This window comes from Ambystoma mexicanum, chromosome 14, assembly GCF_040938575.1.
Source record: "Ambystoma mexicanum isolate Mex_15411 chromosome 14, UKY_AmexF1_1, whole genome shotgun sequence".
In the NCBI taxonomy this organism is placed as follows: Eukaryota; Metazoa; Chordata; class Amphibia; order Caudata; family Ambystomatidae; genus Ambystoma; species Ambystoma mexicanum.
In genome coordinates this window covers 666,251,453-666,271,789 of record NC_090940.1, presented here as the reverse complement: position 1 = coordinate 666,271,789, position 20,337 = coordinate 666,251,453, and the positions used below count along the sequence as shown (strand labels likewise).

Here is a 20,337-nt window from a genome sequence, read left to right as displayed (position 1 = left end):
GAACAAAAGACCAACTTTGAAGCCATTACACCACCCGACCACACGCAGAGCTCGCAGTGGGACAGGCAACGCATCATGGACAAGTCAGGCCAGTCCATGGACATCAGTTCCTCACTAGAGCCTTGGCACAAGGCACCGCTCCCATTGGATGTAACCAGTAGCAGCAACCCGGGCTCCAGGTGGAGCAGGCATTCTGAAGTTCACATCGAAGATATCGGACCACAGGAGGATGAACACACACACAGCATTCACACACTGTGGGTAGGTCCGCACGTGTGTGATACAATACGTGCACTGTCTGAAGAAGACATGACTACAGTGAAAGACCTCAAACAAAAACGAAATGAATATGTTGTGCTCCGTGTGTTTGTCGATGGAGAACAACACGTGTTTCACAGCACGAGGCAACACAATGGTGAAACAATGAAGAATTGTGAGATGCGACTGCGTCTCTACTCGAATGAAAAGGCACTCAAATGCCACGTAATTGCACGGCGTGACCCATCAGCCCTACGGGAGACACGATCATAAAAAACCCTGCCCTTGTGGAAATACCGAGCATGGGCGTGGAGAAGCAGCGAGAAACAGTGGAGAAGACCAGCCTGCCAGCCACAGCCAGGACACCCCAAGGTCTTCAACCTCAACACCAGCTCAACAAAGTGTGAGCGTCTGCCACAGGTGCAGCTGGCCTCTTTCTCATGAAGGCCACTGGTCGCCATTGGCCAGCTGTGCACCACCTGTGGTAGGAAACACCACTGCAAGAAGGTTTGTAGAGCATCCAGAAACTCTAAGCCCACATCATACCCTGACAGAGGCGCAATGATAAAAAGCCAACAACACCAGAAAGGAAGGGACATTCCTTGCGTGCTCACTGACAGCCACCAGACCGTAGACCTACCTGCAAACCTCAGAGGCGACTGCGCTACCTAAACACCAACATGCCAGCTAGCCTTCCAGTGGTGACCTCAACAGGGGGTCTGTGCTTGTGCTCAGAAATAAGACAGCAACCTACTCTGGCCCCAATTCCCATGCAAACCCGACTGAACTTCTCTTTGTCACAGGGGCAACAGTAAGTGTAATAGAGGAGCAGGACTACGACAAACTACCACATCCACCGAAGCGCAACAATTCAGACATCAACATCTTCCCTTGCGGCTCAAACAGCCACTCAGTCGTGTACATCTATGAAACCCACAGAACAAAAATTCAACTCCATGTCAATAAAGCCAAAACCTAAAATGGCTGTGTACTCAGTTTCAAAATGGCTGTACTAATCGGACTAACACACATAGGCTATCGCCTGACAACCAAACACTACCAGAACACCAGAGACAAAATCAACAAACCATTCCCCTCACTAAAGAAAAAACCAAAAGGTGACTAGGTTCCTAAAGCGCTCTCCCGTCCAATACAAATTGCCACTTAAAAAAATGGTAAATACAAAGACTGTGGCATTAGTTCTATTTATTTCATGTGAGCCAACACGTGTTTCACACCTAGCTCTTCTTCACGGCTCAATGGTGTTGGATCCCCACTAGGGGAAATGCAGGCGCATGAGCCCCTGGGCCCAATGATACGTGGGAGCCACAATCTCATGCACAACCTCCTTTGTTTCAATACCAGCGGCAACTCCCGTAACCTCCCTCGGCCCTCCCCTTCCCCTGACGCCACGTCCTGGACGTCTTGTCCCTCGGCCGCAACGGCGGCCCACCCACACAACGATGTGGGTCAGCTGACATCTCCCACCTTTTTAACATGTGAGGCTCGGACTGTCTTTTCACCCCATTTCTTCAATGAGGCGAAGTGGTTTCATGCGGCTCCTCTGAGGTTGTCTCGCTCTGCTTGGGGTCATTCTTTCGAGAGTGGGTGTTGGGGTATTTATTTCGCTTCCTGACTCTTCCCCATCCCCTTGATACGGTTCTTCACGACATCTTTCCTCTTCACTACCGGCGTCCATTTCCCAGTGGTCTCCTCGGCATGGCATGACCCGCTTGAAGTGCGAGCTGTTTCTGGTCATGGACGAGCAGTCACTTCTTTGAGCCGTGACCATGGTGCCTTTCTTGTGTGTGACGACAAGAGGGGTGGGTGCGAACGTGGCTTCTTCCTTTCTGTTCTTTGGTTGCTTGAGCCATACTTCGTCACCTGGTTGCATGAGATTCTCACAAGCCTTTCTCTTCCTATCGGACACTTCCTTTGTTTTTGCCTTGCTTGCTTCATCGTTTCTTCTTGCCTCTTGTTCCAGCGTCGTCGGTTCTTGTGCTCTTGGGTCTTCTGGCAGTCTGGTCTTGACTGTTCTCCGAAATAACAGGTCTGCGGGGCATACCTCCATCGTACTATGGGGTGTGTGTCTATATTCCCTGAGCATTTGATTGAGAGCTTGCTCAAATGGCCTGTTTTGAATGTGGGCTATTTGCAAGGTCCTTTTGACATTGGCCATGAATCCTTCGACCATGCCGTTCGCCTGGGGCCATCGACGGGTTATTCGTCGATGCTGGAATCCCATGTAATTTGCAAACTTTTGAAAGTCATGGCTTATAAAGGTGGGACCATTGTCTGATTTTATGACCATGGGAATACCAGAGGCTGACAACATTCGATCAAGTGCCGGGATGACACTTGACATTGAGCTACACTCTACTATCTGTGGGCTGGCGTCCACAATTATTTCGGTGTCCCGGTCGGCATCGAAGTATGCCATGTCTTCTGCCTGCGATATGGCACCTCGGATCGCCTCGAACGCCTCTTGGCATTCCTTTGACCATATGAATGGTGTGTCTTTGCACGTGAGCAGGCGTAGTGGGTTGCTCAATGTTGCATAGTCTTTTAGGTATCTGGAGCAGTAGCTGGCTAGGCCCAAAAACGATCTCAGGTCTATCGTGTTTGCGGGGGGCGTAGCTGAGTTGAGGGCCTTGACTTTTTCCAGATCTGGTCTCATCCCTTTGTCCGAGAAGATGTGACCAAAAAATCTCAGCGATACTTTGGAGAATTCGCATTTTGCTTTGTTTAGGGTGAGTCCTGCTTCTTCGAGTGCTTGGCACACCCTGCGCAGTGCTACGTCATGTTCCTCTTGCGTCTTGCCGTATACCATGACCTCTTCGGAATAGTTCAGGCAGTTAGGGACATGTCTGATAACCTTGTGTATCTCCTCTTGAAAATTTCAGCAGTCGAGGAGATGCCAAAGCGGAGTCTTTTGTATTGAAATAGGCCAAGATGTGTTACGAACGTGGTGATGTACCTCGACTCAGGCGCTATTTCAATCTGGTGATATCCTTTTGTCAAGTCCAACTTTGAAAAAATTCTTGCTCCGTGGAGGAGGTGGATCATGTCGGTGATCCTGGGTGCCTGATGCCTCTCTCTCTCTCGATGGCGATGTTGGCTCTGCGCATGTCGACGCACAGGTGTATGGACCCATCTGGTGACTTCTTGGGGACAGGGACGATGGGCGACACCCAAGGTGTGAGACTCGATACGGTTTCGATGACATTCATTTTGATCAGTTTGTCTAGTTCCTCCTCCACCTGTCTTTGGATATTGAATGGAATCCCTCGGTAGTGCTGGGCCACTGGCTTGACGAGTGGATTAATGTGCAGGTGTACTTTTAGTTTCCCCAGGTCTGCAAATAGTTTCGGGAACGATTGTTGAATTGCATCTGGTTTGGCTAAATATTTATGGGCCATTAGCTGGTACAGGATGTGCACTAGGCCCATGTCCACTGCTGTTTTGAAACTTAGGATGCACCCGCTGTTGGCTTCAGTTTTTAAGATGTGCAGCGGGATTTTCATCGTGTGTTCCTTATGAGTGCACCGGGCGGTGATCGTGCCCTTGCATGGCAGAGGTGACGTGGAGCCGTAGGGGTAGATGTCGACCACCGCTTTCTTGATCTTTGGTTGTGGCGTAAGTGACTCATATGCTTGTTCGCTGATGATATTTACGGTTGCTCCCGTGTCGATCAGGAACTTCAACAGAGTGTCGTTTACATGAAGTGTCAGTACGGGGCTGTGTTGTGTGGCTGCGGTATTGTTATTTATGGCCCACACGTATCCCTTTTTCCTCTGATCTTCCTCGGATGATGGGGTGTTGCTGCTCCTGGGAGACCGCGTCTCAATGTACCTTACGAAATGCCTCCTGTGTGAGCGTCTCGTGTCCTCTGACGATCGTCTGTCTTCGTGTGGGTAGCAGCTTTTCCGCTCGCTGTCCTCTTTTCTCGTGGGTCTCCGGTCGTTCTCCCCTCTGGATCTGGGTAGGCTCTGGCGGATGTTTCTGCGCCTGTCTTGGGCGTGGAGTTTGCTTGGCGTGCATTGGCGCTTTCTTGCACATGGCCCTATAGTGATCCATCCTTCCACATGCAACGCATTTCTGGCCTATGGCTGGGAAATCTCCTGCGTGTGGGTATTCAAACCCGCATTTGTAGCACGTGGCCTCATGGCGCTTAACTCCGGGAATGGTGTTTGCGTATAGTTTGTTCACTGACTCTGAGTTTTCCCCCTGTTGGTGTAGGGACACTTTGCCTAGATTGTCCAGCTGTGAGTCAACTGCGGCTTCCATGCGGGCTAGTGCTAGTATTTCTTCCAGAGATCTTTGTTTTTGTAGTAGTTGCTTGCGAAATGGTTGTGACAGGCATCCTGCAATCACTTGCGATCTGAGAGCTTCTTCGTTGGAGTATTTGTGGAATTCACAGTGTTTCAATTTGATTCGAAGTCGCATCACGAAGTTGTCTATCGACTCTCCCTTATCTTGTTTGGTCATGTGGAATGTGTGACGTTCGTAGTCGACATTCGTGTGGGGTGCAAAGTAATCTGACAGTTTGGCGTGTAGTTTTCCATATGTGACGGTGTCGACATTAAGTAGTTCACCTGCAATGTCTCTCTCTGCCGGGCCCACTGCCATGAACAGCGTGTTCTTTAACCTTGCGTCATCCGTCAGACCAATGGCACCCATGTAGAACTTAAAGTCCTGGAGCCATGTGGTCCAGCGAGGTCCTAGGTTTGAGGTGTCACGTACTTCAAAAGGGTTCGGCATTTGCATTACTTGGGATGCGCACCCTTCCTTTTGTGCGTGTTGGATGTTATCATTTCCTCCTGATGGGGCTGCTGCTCCGCCCCTCCAGAGGATGAAGCTGTGGTGCTTGCTGAATCCGACATCTTGGTCGTGTCCTGTGGCCTTGTCCTGGGGTGGTGGGTAGCCGCTGGCTCTTGGGCGTGTTCTGTTAAGTTGCCTTCCTTTTCTGGTGCGTGGGATATGGGTTTTATGGCTCCCCTTGACGGCGCCTGTTCTCGTGCTCAGACAGTGCCGTTTTCTGGGTGATGTGTCGCACGTGGGGCGAGTGTTCAGCGCTCTGTGTTTGTGGTGGGTGGGGCGTGGTATATGCGTTGGGCGTGAGCGGTGCTTACCTGCGTGACGCCGCAACCCTTTCCTGGACCCACTCGACCTGCAGCATCATCCGTGCTGCACGTGTTTTCTCTGTGCGTAGCGGGCGCTTCCTTCACTCTGGAGGTTGGCGCGAGTCAATCGGGCCTCTCCCTCTCTCCGCTTGCGCTCCTGCACTTGTGGAGCGGGCACTTCTGCCGCGCTAGCGCGTGGGCGCGAGTCTTCCGGGCCTCGCCCTCTCTCCGTTTGCGCTCCTTCGTTCCGCGGTGCCTCGCGACTCTGAGGCGGTGCGGCTTATGAGCTGCGACCGTGTACGAGGTGCGCCAATGCACTAAACTGCTCAGCTGCAGACCTCTACACGGTGCCGGTGGGTTGTTTCGCTGCTCGGTGCCATTATGGGATCCCCACTAGGGGAAACGCAGGCGTATGAGCCCCTGGGCCCAATGATACGCAGGAGCCACAATCTCATGCACAACCTCCTTTATTTCAATACCAGCGGCAACTGCCGTAACCTCCCTCGCTCCTCCCCTTCCCCTGACGCCACGTCCTGGACGTCTTGTCCCTCGGCCGCAACGGCGGCCCACCCACACAACGATGTTGGGTCAGCTGACAAATGGAATACAGTTTGATGGTTCTAAGTTCAATTAATTGTCATTGAGACTCATATGCGTGACTGTGGATGATACACATACTAAATGGAGCCACGCCTTTCTCCAAGATGGACTTTAACAAGGTCTCCCACCAGCTTGAACGCACGTGGGAGTCTAGCTATATTCAAGCAATAGGCCTTGAGCTGGGGGGCATTACCACTTCAGGTACTGCCCTGGGGCCCATGGTTACACGCAGGAGCCGGGGCATTAACTGAAGCGGTAATACCTCCCCAGAGAGAGGATTATTGCTATTAGTACCCCAGCCCATTAGACCGTGGTACTAATAGTGTTTTTTTCAGTTGAGAAATGCTTCAGCGTTTAGCAACTGAAAAAATAAAATGAAATGGCCACTATAGAACAGGATATGTAGTCTGTTCTCCCTTTCCGTGGCGGCCATTCAAAAGTGTTGAAAAAATAAATAAATTAAGAAGATGACCGCCATGGACCGGGGAGAAGGAACTACATGTAGTCCCTTCTCTCTTTCCATGGGGGCCATTAATAAGTGAAGTTTCGAAATAGGGATTGCCTTACTGCCACAGGTTCTACAGGCTAAATTTGGAGTGTGTGCAGGACAAGAGAGAAGGAACCCAGGGAACATTGAACTGGAATCACCGCGCAGTGAGAAAAAACTGGGGTACCAGAATAAGAACATATCTGGACTCGGCCACATGAGGCGAGAACAGGGATTTTTCCTCTTTGGATTTATTGACTAAAGAGGCAAGACACCCCCATACCTGAATTTTTGATCAGGTAAGATAGTGCGTCCACACCATATATATAATGATGTATTGTTTATAGGACAGGCTTACTAAGATGCTTTGTCCTCCTCTTACGTTGCAGTATAGGCGCAGAGTTATCTAGCACCACTGCAGAATTTAGTCCATCGTTGACACGCGTCTCCATTAATTCACGTGGAGGTGAGTGCCAATCTGTATACACATAAACTGAGATTTACACACAAGATATATCTGTGTCTGAACAAATAAGAGATCGGAATTCTGATGTTATGTATATTGTTTGTTTGTTTGTAGATTGAGGTTTGATGACATCCTCCACCTTTTGACATTTCGGAGTGGTTGCAACAGAACCATCCGTCTCCTGAAGAAGGTCGCTTATATTTACCGGCTTGAATTAGGGGCCTATTGTGACGACCGAAACATATGTTGAGTTACAACAAATAAGCAATATGCTATTTGTTTTTGTATTAACACTTACTGTAATCACCAAGAGGTGTTGAAATTTATGTTAATATATTGGTTCTAGGTGGTCTGAGTACCACAAGTGTGGAATATTGACATGTATAGTGAGATTGTGAATGAATGATGGAATGAATGGTGGTGTTTAAATGTGGATGTTCAGAACAATAAATATTTGTGTAAATTGCTTATAAATAAATATATATATTTTGACAAGACCTGGTATTGTTTAAATGTGTACAGATGTTCTGATCTCATTTCGCCCAGGTTCATTTTTGTTGTTCCATTAATAAGTGAATACAAAAATAAACAAACAAGATGGCAATCTTCGAACGCAGGAGGGACTACACATAGTCCCTTTGCACTTTCCTTGGTGGCCATTTGCAAGTTGCGGACGCACCGCAGGAGGGAGCGCACACTTACCGTTATCCGGAGGGGGAAGATGGCGGCCTGCTATATAGTTTGGTAAAGCCCCCATTCTGAGCCTCCTCATTGGCTGGGAAGCCTAAGCTACACCCCCGCTGAGTACTAAAATGGTTTTAGCCACACATCTTGGATTATAAGTTAAAAACAACTGATATTTGGTGTTTCCTCAGCAGCAGATATATTCCAAGAAGAAATTCATAAAATAATTCAGCATGTCTCTAATTGCTTATATTTAGCAATGCGATTCATGTGTTTGGCAAGACTAAAGAGCAATCTGATGACAATGTAACATGTGTGTGCATGGTCTTAGAGGGTGCTCACGTAACTCTGAACAGAGACAGATGCACGTTTGGGAAGCATACACTGCAATTCTTTCATTACATCTTTACAGAAGAAAGTGCCTGCCCTAACCATCACTGCAAGACCACAGAACTTGGCCGACATTTGCTCATTCCAGGGCCGGGCCATACAGTGCACTAGATACAGCTAAGAGGTTGCATTAATTAGTGTCTCATTATGAAAACCTTCCAAACAGAATTAAGAATTTCTCTTGTCTCGAGATTGTCAAGAGGCATTTCATTTCAGGCTCCGTAGGATTGCTTCATCAGTGCACACATCCTATTTTTATCCCAAATTGAAAGCCAAGCTAACCATGGATGCCAGCCCAGTACGACCCATTGCCAACCTGGCCCAACATGACAAAAATTCTGAATTTCCAAAATGCCTCATTTCCTATGCCAGCAGACGTCTGTTGGATCCCGGGCAGGCCTATTCCCAGGTAGAGAAAAGAGCCTGTTGGCCGTGTGGGCAGATGCAATATTTCCATCTTTTCCTATATGGCCAGGAATTCACATGACCACAGACCACCAGGACCTCCGAAAGCATACATGTCACACCGCATTGCAAGATGAGGATTGCAACTACAGGACTTCAGATTTCAGATCATTCAAGACTGGAGAAAGACGCCAACCTGCCCGACCTCTTATGAAGACATCCAAATGGAAGCTACGGCTGGGAAAATTCAATAGCTCATCCATACATCAACTGGGTGGTGCACTACACAAACCAACTTGTGTATAACTACAAGACATACAAACAAACCCAGCGCAAGACAACACACAGTCAAATATCAATGAGTGTCTTAAGTCCAGCAAATAGAAACATGCCAAAGACATGTCCAAGGCATGAAACATTAAGGAGTCCAAAGATCTCGAAAACCTACAGCTGGTGAGAGTTGACATGTCACCACACAAATGTCATATAATATTGAAAGGAAACATAACCACCATCACAGTCTCACTCCTATATCTTAGCACTTGTCCCTTGACCTCTGATAGCAGCTTGTCTGTCTCCCCCCTTCACTCCTTGTCTTCTCCTCTCACCCCCCAGCTCCACCTTGAATAGTCTTGACCTTTTAAAATAGTCACTTGTTTGTTCCTCTCCTCCTCCCTTCTCTCACTCCCCACCTCTTGTCTCTCATGCACTGCAACAATTGTCGTCAGGCATAGTAATGTTACTGGTAGTATTGTCTCCTTTTTTCCGTCCTCGCCTCTCCCTTATTGTTCCATGCACTTGCACTATCTGTTATATGATATTTATTCTGATTTGTTTCAAGGACCTGTAAGAATGTAACTGTTTCTCCCATGTTGCCTCCCTCCTTGAAGCGCTTTGAAACACACAATTGTGCATAGGTGCTATCCAAATAAACTATCAATCAAAAGACAATGAATCGTAGTAATTGACTCATGGAGGGCATCAGGGAACTGTATCCACAAAAAAGACTATTGAGCAAAACATGTAGGTTTCCCAGAATCAGAGGAGGAAACCTTTGGTCACTGCAACACTGGCCACGCAGTATCCCCCTGCATATTGCAGGACCCTCGCCACACAATGACCCTACCTCAGACAATATGGGATGAAATTGCCCTCAGCTTTTTCAGACTACTTGAGTAGGAAACCAATATGGCAGTGGTAATGGACACATGCTTTGGTATCCTGAGATCCAACTGATTATATCCACTGCTGCTTTTCATGTGGATTCAGTCTTGGAGTACTACACATAGTCAAATCAGACAATGCCCCGCTCTGTGCAGGCCAAGGTTTCCTTTCTTTTGCTGGACGCATGAGCTTTCAATGTCGGTGTTAGTGTATTTTGAGCTCTTGGCTTAGACTCGACTTGTGCTTCACTCAGGGTGTTTCTTGGTTTCTTTCAGTTTTTGCTTGAGCTGGGAGGTTGCCGGTGGTTGAGGTGTTGCCCACACCTCGTGTCTTAATTAGAAATTGTATTCGTCCGGTTTACCTTGCTCTTAGGACACTGATATGGAGCCGAGAATCTCCCAAGTATCAGACAGACGTTACAAGGGGCCACCCGCGGGCGACTACAGGAGACTGTGCCCTCGCAACCTGCCAAAGCAGAAAAAATGGAAGGAATATTAGCCTTGATAAAGACCCAGAGGGGTCGGAACACTTGTCGGCTGACAAACAACAATAATAATGACATCAAAGATTAGAGCTTAATACTATGAACCCTAAACATCAAGTGTCTTTAATTATCCTACGCGCAAGGTAAACCGGACAAATACATTTCCCATATAGGGGCACTACACCAATAGGTCTGTAGGCAATGGCATGGTTGAACGCTTCATTGGCAACCTCTAACACGCCTTCCAAGTAGCCTATCAAAAAGAAAACAGTGGCGCAGACCCCATATCAAATGCTAAGAGACAATCGCAACATGTCACACAGCAACACAGGAGTGTGTCCAGCTGAGGTCATGTTTGGAAGGTACATTCACACCCACCTCCATGCTACCACAGAATGGAGACAGAAATGTGGGCTACTTGGGTGGCAGCAAACCATCAGATGAGGGGTACATTCCAGAAACTGATGAAGCACCTGAGCTCATCCCTCCAGAACTATCTTAAATATGACTTTCTCAAATGAGAAAGTGAACAACTCAAGGGATTGGAGAGATGTTGTAACTGACTTCATTTTGATGTGATAATGGCTAGGCATGCGGCTGCTATCTATTGGGGTGGGGGGTATGGGGTATGTGTGTGTAGAGTAAGGTGGCAGGAGATCTTAGAGGAGAGAGTCACTTAGTGAGGGGAAGGGGGCGAGTAGGCCTTACAAGCCAAAACAACCTGCAACCCTACGCTCCCACCACTGGCATCTTGCAGATAGGTCTCATTTCACTACCACACATTGCCACTGTCAATCCCTCTCTCCATATATATATATATATATATACGTTAATAAAGACTGCCATGGCTCCCGGTGTATTTTGTGCCACCTGTTTCCGTCATTTACTTCGCTAGGCTGCTCATATCACTGTGCTAAAAACTAATAATATTTCTTTGACAGAAAACATTTGACTGGTGATAGACACATTTGATGAAATGTAGTTGCAGTACAAAGAGATCTTTGGCACAAATGGACAATGCACCTGTACATTGCCCTAGTCTGGTTCAGCCCTTACCTGTTCAGCAGGTGGTCTTCTGATTTTGCTCCAAACCAGGGACTTCTTGGTTGATCTGCATAGAGATGTGTTGTCTGGCAGTGTAAAGTCAAGGGCGATAAGCGTTCTGACGCGGGCCACAGCAGCGCGGGGCTCAGGGGCTGCCTGGCGGCCACAGTCTCGCACTCTCTTGCCCCGCTGCCCATACTGTAGTTGATCACAGAGGGAGTGCAGAAGGCTAGAGAGGGGTAGTCATGTCGGCTTTCCATAAACGCCGAAGGGATATACACCGGACTGTGCTCGACGGACAATGTTGGCTGAAGACTGCTGTACGCCACGGGAGAGCCCAGGTCTGAGGAGGGGCTCTTCATTTCAGTCTTTCCACGTCCGAAGTCATAGAAGGGCTGAAGCTGACAGAACTCCTTGTGAGAGTGGGCAGCCATTTTGAATCAAAGCAAAAACTGGATGCGATGCATTTCAGGTCTTCAGGCGGTGATGCAGCCACTGAAAGAGAAGCAAAGCAAGGTGACGTCAGCAGCTTCTGTCATTGTGAAATGAAACACCAAGCCCCCAGGACTCATCAAGGCATGCTTCAAGGCTGGTGTGTGGATGCAATGTGGCGCCCCCAGGACTCATCGAGGCATGCTTCAAGGCTGGTGTGTGGATGCAATGTGGCGCCCCCAGGACTCATCAAGGCATGCTTCAAGGCTGGTGTGTGGATGCAATGTGGTGCCCCCAGGACTCATCAAGGCATGCTTCAAGGCTGGTGTGTGGATGCAATGTGGCACCCCCAGGACTCATCAAGGCATGCTTCAAGGCTGGTGTGTGGATGCAATGTGGCGCCCCCAGGACTCATCGAGGCATGCTTCAAGGCTGGTGTGTGGATGCAATGTGGCGCCCCCAGTACTCATCGAGGCATGCTTCAAGGCTGGTGTGTGGATGCAATGTGGCGCCCCCAGGACTCATCAAGGCATGCTTCAAGGCTGGTGTGTGTGGATGCAATGTGGCGCCCCCAGGACTCATCAAGGCATGCTTCAAGGCTGGTGTGTGGATGCAATGTGGCGCCCCCAGGACTCATCAAGGCATGCTTCAAGGCTGGTGTGTGGATGCAATGTGGCGCCCCCAGGACTCATCGAGGCATGCTTCAAGGCTGGTGTGTGGATGCAATGTGGCGCCCCCAGTACTCATCGAGGCATGCTTCAAGGCTGGTGTGTGGATGCAATGTGGCGCCCCCAGGACTCATCGAGGCATGCTTCAAGGCTGGTGTGTGGATGCAATGTGGCACCCCCAGGACTCATCAAGGCATGCTTCAAGGCTGGTGTGTGGATGCAATGTGGCGCCCCCAGGACTCATCAATGCATGCTTCAAGGCTGGTGTGTGGATGCAATGTGGCGCCCCCAGTACTCATCGAGGCATGCTTCAAGGCTGGTGTGTGGATGCAATGTGGCGCCCCCAGGACTCATCGAGGCATGCTTCAAGGCTGGTGTGTGGATGCATTGTGGCGCCCCCAGGACTCATCGAGGCATGCTTCAAGGCTGGTGTGTGGATGCAATGTGGCGCCCCCAGTACTCATCGAGGCATGCTTCAAGGCTGGTGTGTGGATGCAATGTGGCGCCCCCAGGACTCATCGAGGCATGCTTCAAGGCTGGTGTGTGGATGCAATGTGGCGCCCCCAGGACTCATCGAGGCATGCTTCAAGGCTGGTGTGTGGATGCAATGTGGCGCCCCCAGGACTCATCGAGGCATGCTTCAAGGCTGGTGTGTGGATGCAATGTGGCACCCCCAGGACTCATCAAGGCATGCTTCAAGGCTGGTGTGTGTGGATGCAATGTGGCGCCCCCAGGACTCATCAAGGCATGCTTCAAGGCTGGTGTGTGGATGCAATGTGGCGCCCCCAGGACTCATCAAGGCATGCTTCAAGGCTGGTGTGTGGATGCAATGTGGCGCCCCCAGGACTCATCAAGGCATGCTTCAAGGCTGGTGTGTGGATGCAATGTGGCGCCCCCAGGACTCATCAAGGCATGCTTCAAGGCTGGTGTGTGGATGCAATGTGGCGCCCCCAGGACTCATCAAGGCATGCTTCAAGGCTGGTGTGTGGATGCAATGTGGCGCCCCCAGGACTCATCAAGGCATGCTTCAAGGCTGGTGTGTGGATGCAATGTGGCACACTTCCGCCATTTTGGGAGCATCTCTTATGTGGATCTGTTGCAGGGAAAGGAGGGAGGCAGTATAGAGGGGGGGGAAGGTGTAACCCGCTGGTGTTAGACTCTGCCTCGCTCTGATTTAAGGTGGTGGAATGGCACTACACAGAGCTTGGAAAGGGGCAAGGGGTAAGTAACAGAAGACTAAAGGCGATTCAGTTCGTTGGGAATGGGAGCTAGAGGTGGTTAGGCTTCTGGAGATGTTTTGTTATTGAGTTGGTGTATTAGCGAGAACCTGTTGCGTTCCCATTTACTGTTTAGCTGTGTGCACACAGTGTTTTGACATGAAACAAGACTGGCCCACCTTAAGGGAAGAATGACCTTACAAGAGAGAAAGGAAGTCAAGGACACAGGGATAGAATGGAGGAAGAGGAGGAGCCCCTAGAGCCCGGGAACAGAAAGCTGCAAGGGAACAAAGGATGCTTTAGTCATTTTGTGGCTCCCTGTGTCTTTGTGTATGGTGGCCGGAGTTGAAGGGAGCGAGACCGAGCTGTTTAACACCAGAGCCACAAACTGGCGACGAAGGTCAGCATATCCAATGCCCGCTGTACTGAGAAATTACGCCCTCGAGGAGAAGCACAGCATCGACAATCCGCCGCATCTGGTGATTGAAGGAAAAAGTAGCAGGGGTCCCTGCTGTGAAGACGGCAGCCCACCACAACGGAAATTATAAGGAAGCAGCATGAGTCCCTGCCACATAGACGGCAGTCGGCCGCAATGGGCCATACATGGCAAAGATGGCACTCTCCCATAACGGCGCAATAAAGGATGTAGACAGGCAGTCCACCCCCTTACGCTGATCACGGATCCAGAAAAGGAGACATAGAATCAGGAATACCAGTGAAAGAAAAGCAATCCACCCAGTTAAGAGGCCACCAATCCCAGCCCATAGGATACATAAATACAGACACGCGGTCCGCCCTGTCACGCTGCCAATCCTAGCACCAGAAACAAAAAGAGGGTAAGAGGGGCAATCTGCCCCGTTGTGTTGGTACTGATCCCAGCCAAAAAGAAACAGAAATACAGACAGGCAATCCGCCCTATTACGCTGCCGATCCCGGCACCAGAGGAAAAGGGAAAAGGACAAAAAGAAAAGAAGGGCAACCTGCCTGGTTCCGCTACAGGCCGATCACAGCTGAAAGAAAAATCAAGACAGATGAGCAATACGCCCAAAGGAGCTGCCAATCCCGACTCCAGGTGGTATATGGAAAGAAAAGGGCATTCTGCCCAATAACAAGGAAAGGAGCAACCCGCTGCTCCACTGCCGCTCCGTGGCATAGTGACAAGGCCTGCCACCTTCCATAACAGCTCTGCAGTCTCCTGCCCAGCCAGCGTTCCTACTGCGTTCCATGAAAAAGCACTTTGTGTATCATTTTCTTGGGGTGCCGTCACGCCATAGTGGCTCCTTCTCCCTCCAAAGGGAACACTATAACATTACAGCAGATGGAGGGACCACAGTAAATCCAGGAAGTACAGCAAAAAGAAGGAAGAAAGTCGATGTAGCATGTGACGCACAACTGGCAATACGGGAAGGGGGACCAAAGAGGTACCTCTGCCCTCCAGAACTTAGGGACCTTCTGCCCTTCAGAACAAGCAGGCACTTCCGCCATCCAGGACAAAAGCAGAGGGACGGTCTCCCAAGACTAAAGGGAAACAGGAAGGAAGACAGCCATATGACGCTGATGGCGAAGGAGCGTGCCGTCCTAAGGGGGCACATAAAGTCCACTGACACAAAGAGGACGAGGCAAAAAATAAAGCAGACGCGGCTGAACTCAAGGAAGGCTGAGGAGAGAAGATACTGTCAAAAGAAGGGTTAAGAGTGGATCGAACACAGTGCCGCCACAGAGGAAGGAGAACAAACGCAAAGATGCACCCGGGACAAAGATGACAAACCAAGAAGACCAGAAGGGGTAACACAGTGGGCACCTCCTGATTGAGCAGACAATGGTAGAATACGATACTCAAAAAGAGGGAATGAAACAGAGGAAGACGAGGATAGAGGAAGGGGATGAGAAAGGGCATAGGACAGAGAAGGTGCACGAAGTGGGACTCACTCGATTGGACGAAACAAAGGATTAGTGGAAGTCTTCAAGGAACCAGGACTGGGCGGTGGAACAGAGACATCTCACTTCCAGTGGGACATGAACAGAGTGAAGAAGGCGGGAGAAGAAGGGAGAGCAAGAAATGAGGATAGAGAAAAGAAGAAACGAAAAGCCATTGCATGGCTTTGGGGGAACGGCTGCAGGAGGAGGTGATCAAATCTGCAAAGGTAGACTACAGCGAGTGGACACAAGAGCTTGGAAAGGTGGCAGAGGGCCCAATGGGTGATGTCCTGCCTCTGATAATATTCCTGAGCTGGCACACAGAAATCTGGGTGACCTGAGGAATGGGAGACAGCAAACGGAGACAAGAACAAGACGAATATCACGACGACCAACAGAAAACAGGAAAAGGAAAGCTGAACCTCTACAAGGATGATAAGCAGGGGGGAGGCGCTGTGACATGAAACAAGACCAGCCCACCTTAAGGGAAAGAAAGGAAGTCAGGAGGAAGGAAGGCAGGAAGAGGAGGGGCTACTAGAGCTGGAAAGGGAATAAAGGATGGTTTAGTCATGTTGTGACTCTGTGTGTCTTTGTGTATGGTGAGAGGAGTTCAAGGGAGCGAGACGGAGCTGCGGCTTCCTCGGGAAGATCACCGGACACAACACGTGGGTTTTGATGCTCCTTTATCCAAGAGGATGAGATGTTCTCACTGGTCTGTGTTCCCTCCTATGATGGGGGTTACCTTCGTGTTGATAATTAATATCTGGTGGCTCGTGCGCCAGCACCCTGGATGACCTGGGGAGAAGCATCTGACTGGGTGAATCTAGCCTCCCAGGTGTTATTGATTTAAACATTGTGCTGCTTTGCCAGTTTTGAACACTGATTGGGGTATTGGTCCAGGTGTGTGATGTCTTTTATGTGCTCATGTGCTAGATACATATTTACATAACACATTGGGTGTGAAAATGGTGTGTTGAAATGGCTTTGACAACATTTTGCCAATTTGCATATATATATATATATATACACATATATATGTTAGCTTTGTACAAAGCATCTAAAATAATATATACATTTATAGGGAAGAAATGTCCACAGACTATTATGTTGCTTTGCTCTCTGGAATGGTTGGTAATGCAGGGAAGCCCTGTGACGTCATCTGAGAGATAGCAGTGAGGCCTGAGGCTCCACCCCATGTGTGGGACACTAGGGCTTGGAAAAAAAGTGACCCCACAGAGAAGTGGATCATTGGAACGTGTGACTGCAAGTGGCATGAAGTGCTGGAGCCCCAGGCCTGCATGCGGTGATGGCCCTCCTCACATTCATCCAGGGTTACTTCAGGATTCGGCGCACGGTATGAATAAAGAAACGAAACTAAAGTAAACAACATATGAGAAGATCAGGAAACCTAGCATGGTCAGGACTAAGGCAGCGGGGCGGGTGGGGCTTTTCAGAAGTCACGCTAATGAGTGTCCCCAATGCAAGCAAGGATTCACCAATGATTTCATGGCAGAACCAGAAGTTCCCATCATGCAATTCACTGGAACTATCGTGGCAAGAGAAAACATCGCAAAGATCTGCACTACCCAGAACCCCTCCTGGCCATGATGCAGCCAATGAGAAACCTTGCTAGTAGCATCACAAGCCATGTCCAATGAGAGCCTCTACACCCTAGGAGCCGGTGCATGATTGGTGGCTACCAGTTGAAGTGCTGACTTATTGAGCTGTATGTGGCAAGCAGACTGTGGTGAGCTTACACAGCACTGCCACGGCATCCAGCACGGGTGCTTGGAAGGAGCACCTCACTTTGCCGTGTTGATTTTTTTATGCATCACTTTGTTCCTAAAAACAAACTATTATCAATACAGGATTTGGGTAGCAATTTATTTAATGGTGAATAAGTATATACTTAAACACATACATTAAGTCAGATTCCATTGTAAGGATATTTCATATTGTACAATACACTGGTGTCATCGGCCGATGTTCTCCCTCACTGACACGGTTAAATGAATGCAAATATATACCTCTGTTACAGATAACAATAGCAAATTATCTCAGCTACTGGAAGGTGACCCCTATCAGATTGCTGGTCACCACGCGCAGTGGAAACCAAGGACCTGTTTCAAGAATAGCTCTGTTGCTCTGAAGAAGAAAGTGACTGCCAGGGGGCATAAGGTGCCAAGAAGAGCCAGAAGATGGGTAGGAGGGCTGGAGAACAGGAGTTACAGGTAAGTAACTTATTCCTTCTCCCGCATGAGGTCTGGCATGGATTCACATGCTGGAGAACAGGAGTTACAGGTAAGTAACTTATTCCTCCTCCAGCATGAGGTCTGGCATGGATTCACTTGCTGGAGAACAGGAGTTACAGCCAAGTAACGTATTCCTTCTCCAGCATGAGGTCTGGCATGGATTCACATGCTGGAGAACAGGAGTTAGAGGCAAGAAACGTATTCCTTCTCCAGCATGAGGTCTGGCATGGAATAACTTGCTGGAGAACAGGAGTTACAGGCAAGTAACTTATTCCTTCTCCAGCTTGAGAGACCAGCCAGGAGAGGCCTGTTAGCTAGCTGACAGTATGAAATGCAGGAGGACAGCTGCTGTGCAAAAGATGAGTTCTAGATCAGCCAGGAAAGGCCTGTTAGGTAGCTGACAGTATAAAATGCAGGAGGACAGCCGCTGTGCAATAGAGGAGTTCTAGACCAGCCAGGAAAGGCCTGTTAGCTAGCTGATAGTATGAAATGCAGGAGGACAGCCGCTGTGCAATAGAGGAGTACTAGACAGGCCAGGAGAGGCCTGTTAACTAGCTGACAGTATGAAATGCAGGAGGACAGCCGCTGTACAATAGAGGAGTTCTAGACCAGCCAGGAAAGGCCTGTTAGCTAGCTGACAGTATGAAATGCAGGAGGAGAGCCGCTGTGCAAAAGATGAGTTCTAGATCAGCCAGGAAAGGCCTGTTAGCTAGCTGACAGTATGAAATGCAGGAGGACAGCCGCTGTGCAATAGAGGAGATCTAAACAGGCCAGGAAAGGCCTGTTAGGTAGCTGACAGTATGAAATGCAGGAGGACAGCCGCTGTGCAATAGAGGAGTTCTAGACCAGCCAGTAAAGGCCTGTTAGCTAGCTGACAGTATGAAATGCAGGAGGACAGCCGCTGTGCAATAGAGGAGTTCTAGACCGGCCAGGAAAGGCCTGTTAGCTAGCTGACAGTATGAAATGCAGGAGGACAGCCGCTGTCCAATAGAGGAGTTCTAGACCGGCCAGGAAAGGCCTGTTAGCTAGCTGACAGTATGAAATGCAGGAGGACAGCCGCTGTGCAAAAGATGAGTTCTAGACCGACCAGGAAAGGCCTGTTAGCTAGCTGACAGTATGAAATGCAGGAGGACAGCCGCTGTGCAATAGAGGAGTTCTAGACCAGCCAGGAAAGGCATGTTAGCTAGCTGACAGTATGAAATGCAGGAGGACAGCCGCTGTGCAATAGAGGAGTTCTAGACCGGCCAGGAAAGGCCTGTTAGCTAGCTGACAGTATGAAATGCAGGAGGACAGCCGCTGTCCAATAGAGGAGTTCTAGACCGGCCAGGAAAGGGCTGTTAGCTAGCTGACAGTATGAAATGCAGGAGGACAGCCGCTGTGCAATAGAGGAGGTCTAGACAGGCCAGGAGAGGCCTGTTAGCTAGCTGACAGTATGATATGCAGGAGGACAGCCGCTGTGCAATAGAGGAGTTGTAGACCGGCCAGGAGAGGCCTGTTAGCTAGATGACAGTATGAAATGCAGGAGGACAGCCGCTGTGCAATAGAGGAGTTCTAGACTGGCTGGGAAAGGCCTGTTAGCTAGCTGACAGTATGAAATGCAGGAGGACAGCCGCTGTGCAAAAGATGAGTTCTAGACCGACCAGGAAAGGCCTGTTAGCTAGCTGACAGTATGAAATGCAGGAGGGCAGCCGCTGTGCAATAGAGGAGTTGTAGACCAGCCAGGAAAGGCCTGTTAGCTAGCTGACAATATGAAATGCAGGAGGACAGCCGCTGTGCAATAGAGGAGTTGTAGACCAGCCAGGAAAGGCCTGTTAGCTAGCTGACAGTATGAAATGCAGGAGGACAGCCGCTGTGCAATAGAGGAGTTCTAGACCGGCCAGGAAAGGCCTGTTAGCTAGCTGACAATATGAAATGCAGGAGGACAGCCGCTGTGCAATAGAGGAGTTGTAGACCAGCCAGGAAAGGCCTGTTAGCTAGCTGACAGTATGAAATGCAGGAGGACAGCCGCTGTGCAATAGAGGAGTTCTAGACCGGCCAGGAAAGCCCTGTTAGCTAGCTGACAGTATGAAATGCAGGAGGACAGCCGCTGCCCAATAGAGGAGTTCTAGACCGGCCAGGAAAGGCCTGTTAGCTAGCTGACAGTATGAAATGCAGGAGGACAGCCGCTGCGCAGTAGAGGAGTTCTAGACAGGCCAGGAAAGGCCTGTTAGCTAGCTGACAGTATGAAATGCAGGAGGACAGCCGCTGCACAATAGAGGAGTTCTAGACAGGCCAGGAAAGGCCTGTTAGCTAGCTGACAGTATGAAATGCAGAAGGACAGCCACTGTGCAATAGAGGAGTTCTAGACCGGCCAGGAAAGGCCTGTTAGCTAGCTGACAGTATGAAATGCAGGAGGACAGCCGCTGTGCAAAAGAGGAGTTCTAGACCGACCAGGAAAGACCTGTTAGCTAGCTGACAGTATGAAATGCAGGAGGACAGCCGCTGTGCAATAGAGGAGTTCTAGACCGGCCGGGAAAGGCCTGTTAGCTAGCTGACAGTATGAAATGCAGGAGGACAGCCGCTGCGCAGTAGAGGAGTTCTAGACAGGCCAGGAAAGGCCTGTTAGCTAGCTGACAGTATGAAATGCAGGAGGACAGCCGCTGCGCAATAGAGGAGTTGTAGACCAGCCAGGAAAGGCCTGTTAGCTAGCTGACAGTATGAAATGCAGGAGGACAGCCGCTGCGCAATAGAGGAGTTCTAGACAGGC

General features: G+C 49.6%; 1 protein-coding gene across 1 annotated transcript in view; it reads right to left on the bottom strand.

The window, feature by feature from the left end:
* Positions 1-20,337, bottom strand: part of ESR2 (estrogen receptor 2) — a 607,028-nt gene that overhangs the window by 315,464 nt on the left and 271,227 nt on the right. Inside the window, exon 2 of the mRNA XM_069638222.1 lies at positions 11,118-11,600. Within this exon, the coding sequence (XP_069494323.1) occupies positions 11,118-11,539 (422 nt within the window). The 5' untranslated portion in view covers positions 11,540-11,600. The remainder of the gene's footprint in view (positions 1-11,117; positions 11,601-20,337) is intronic.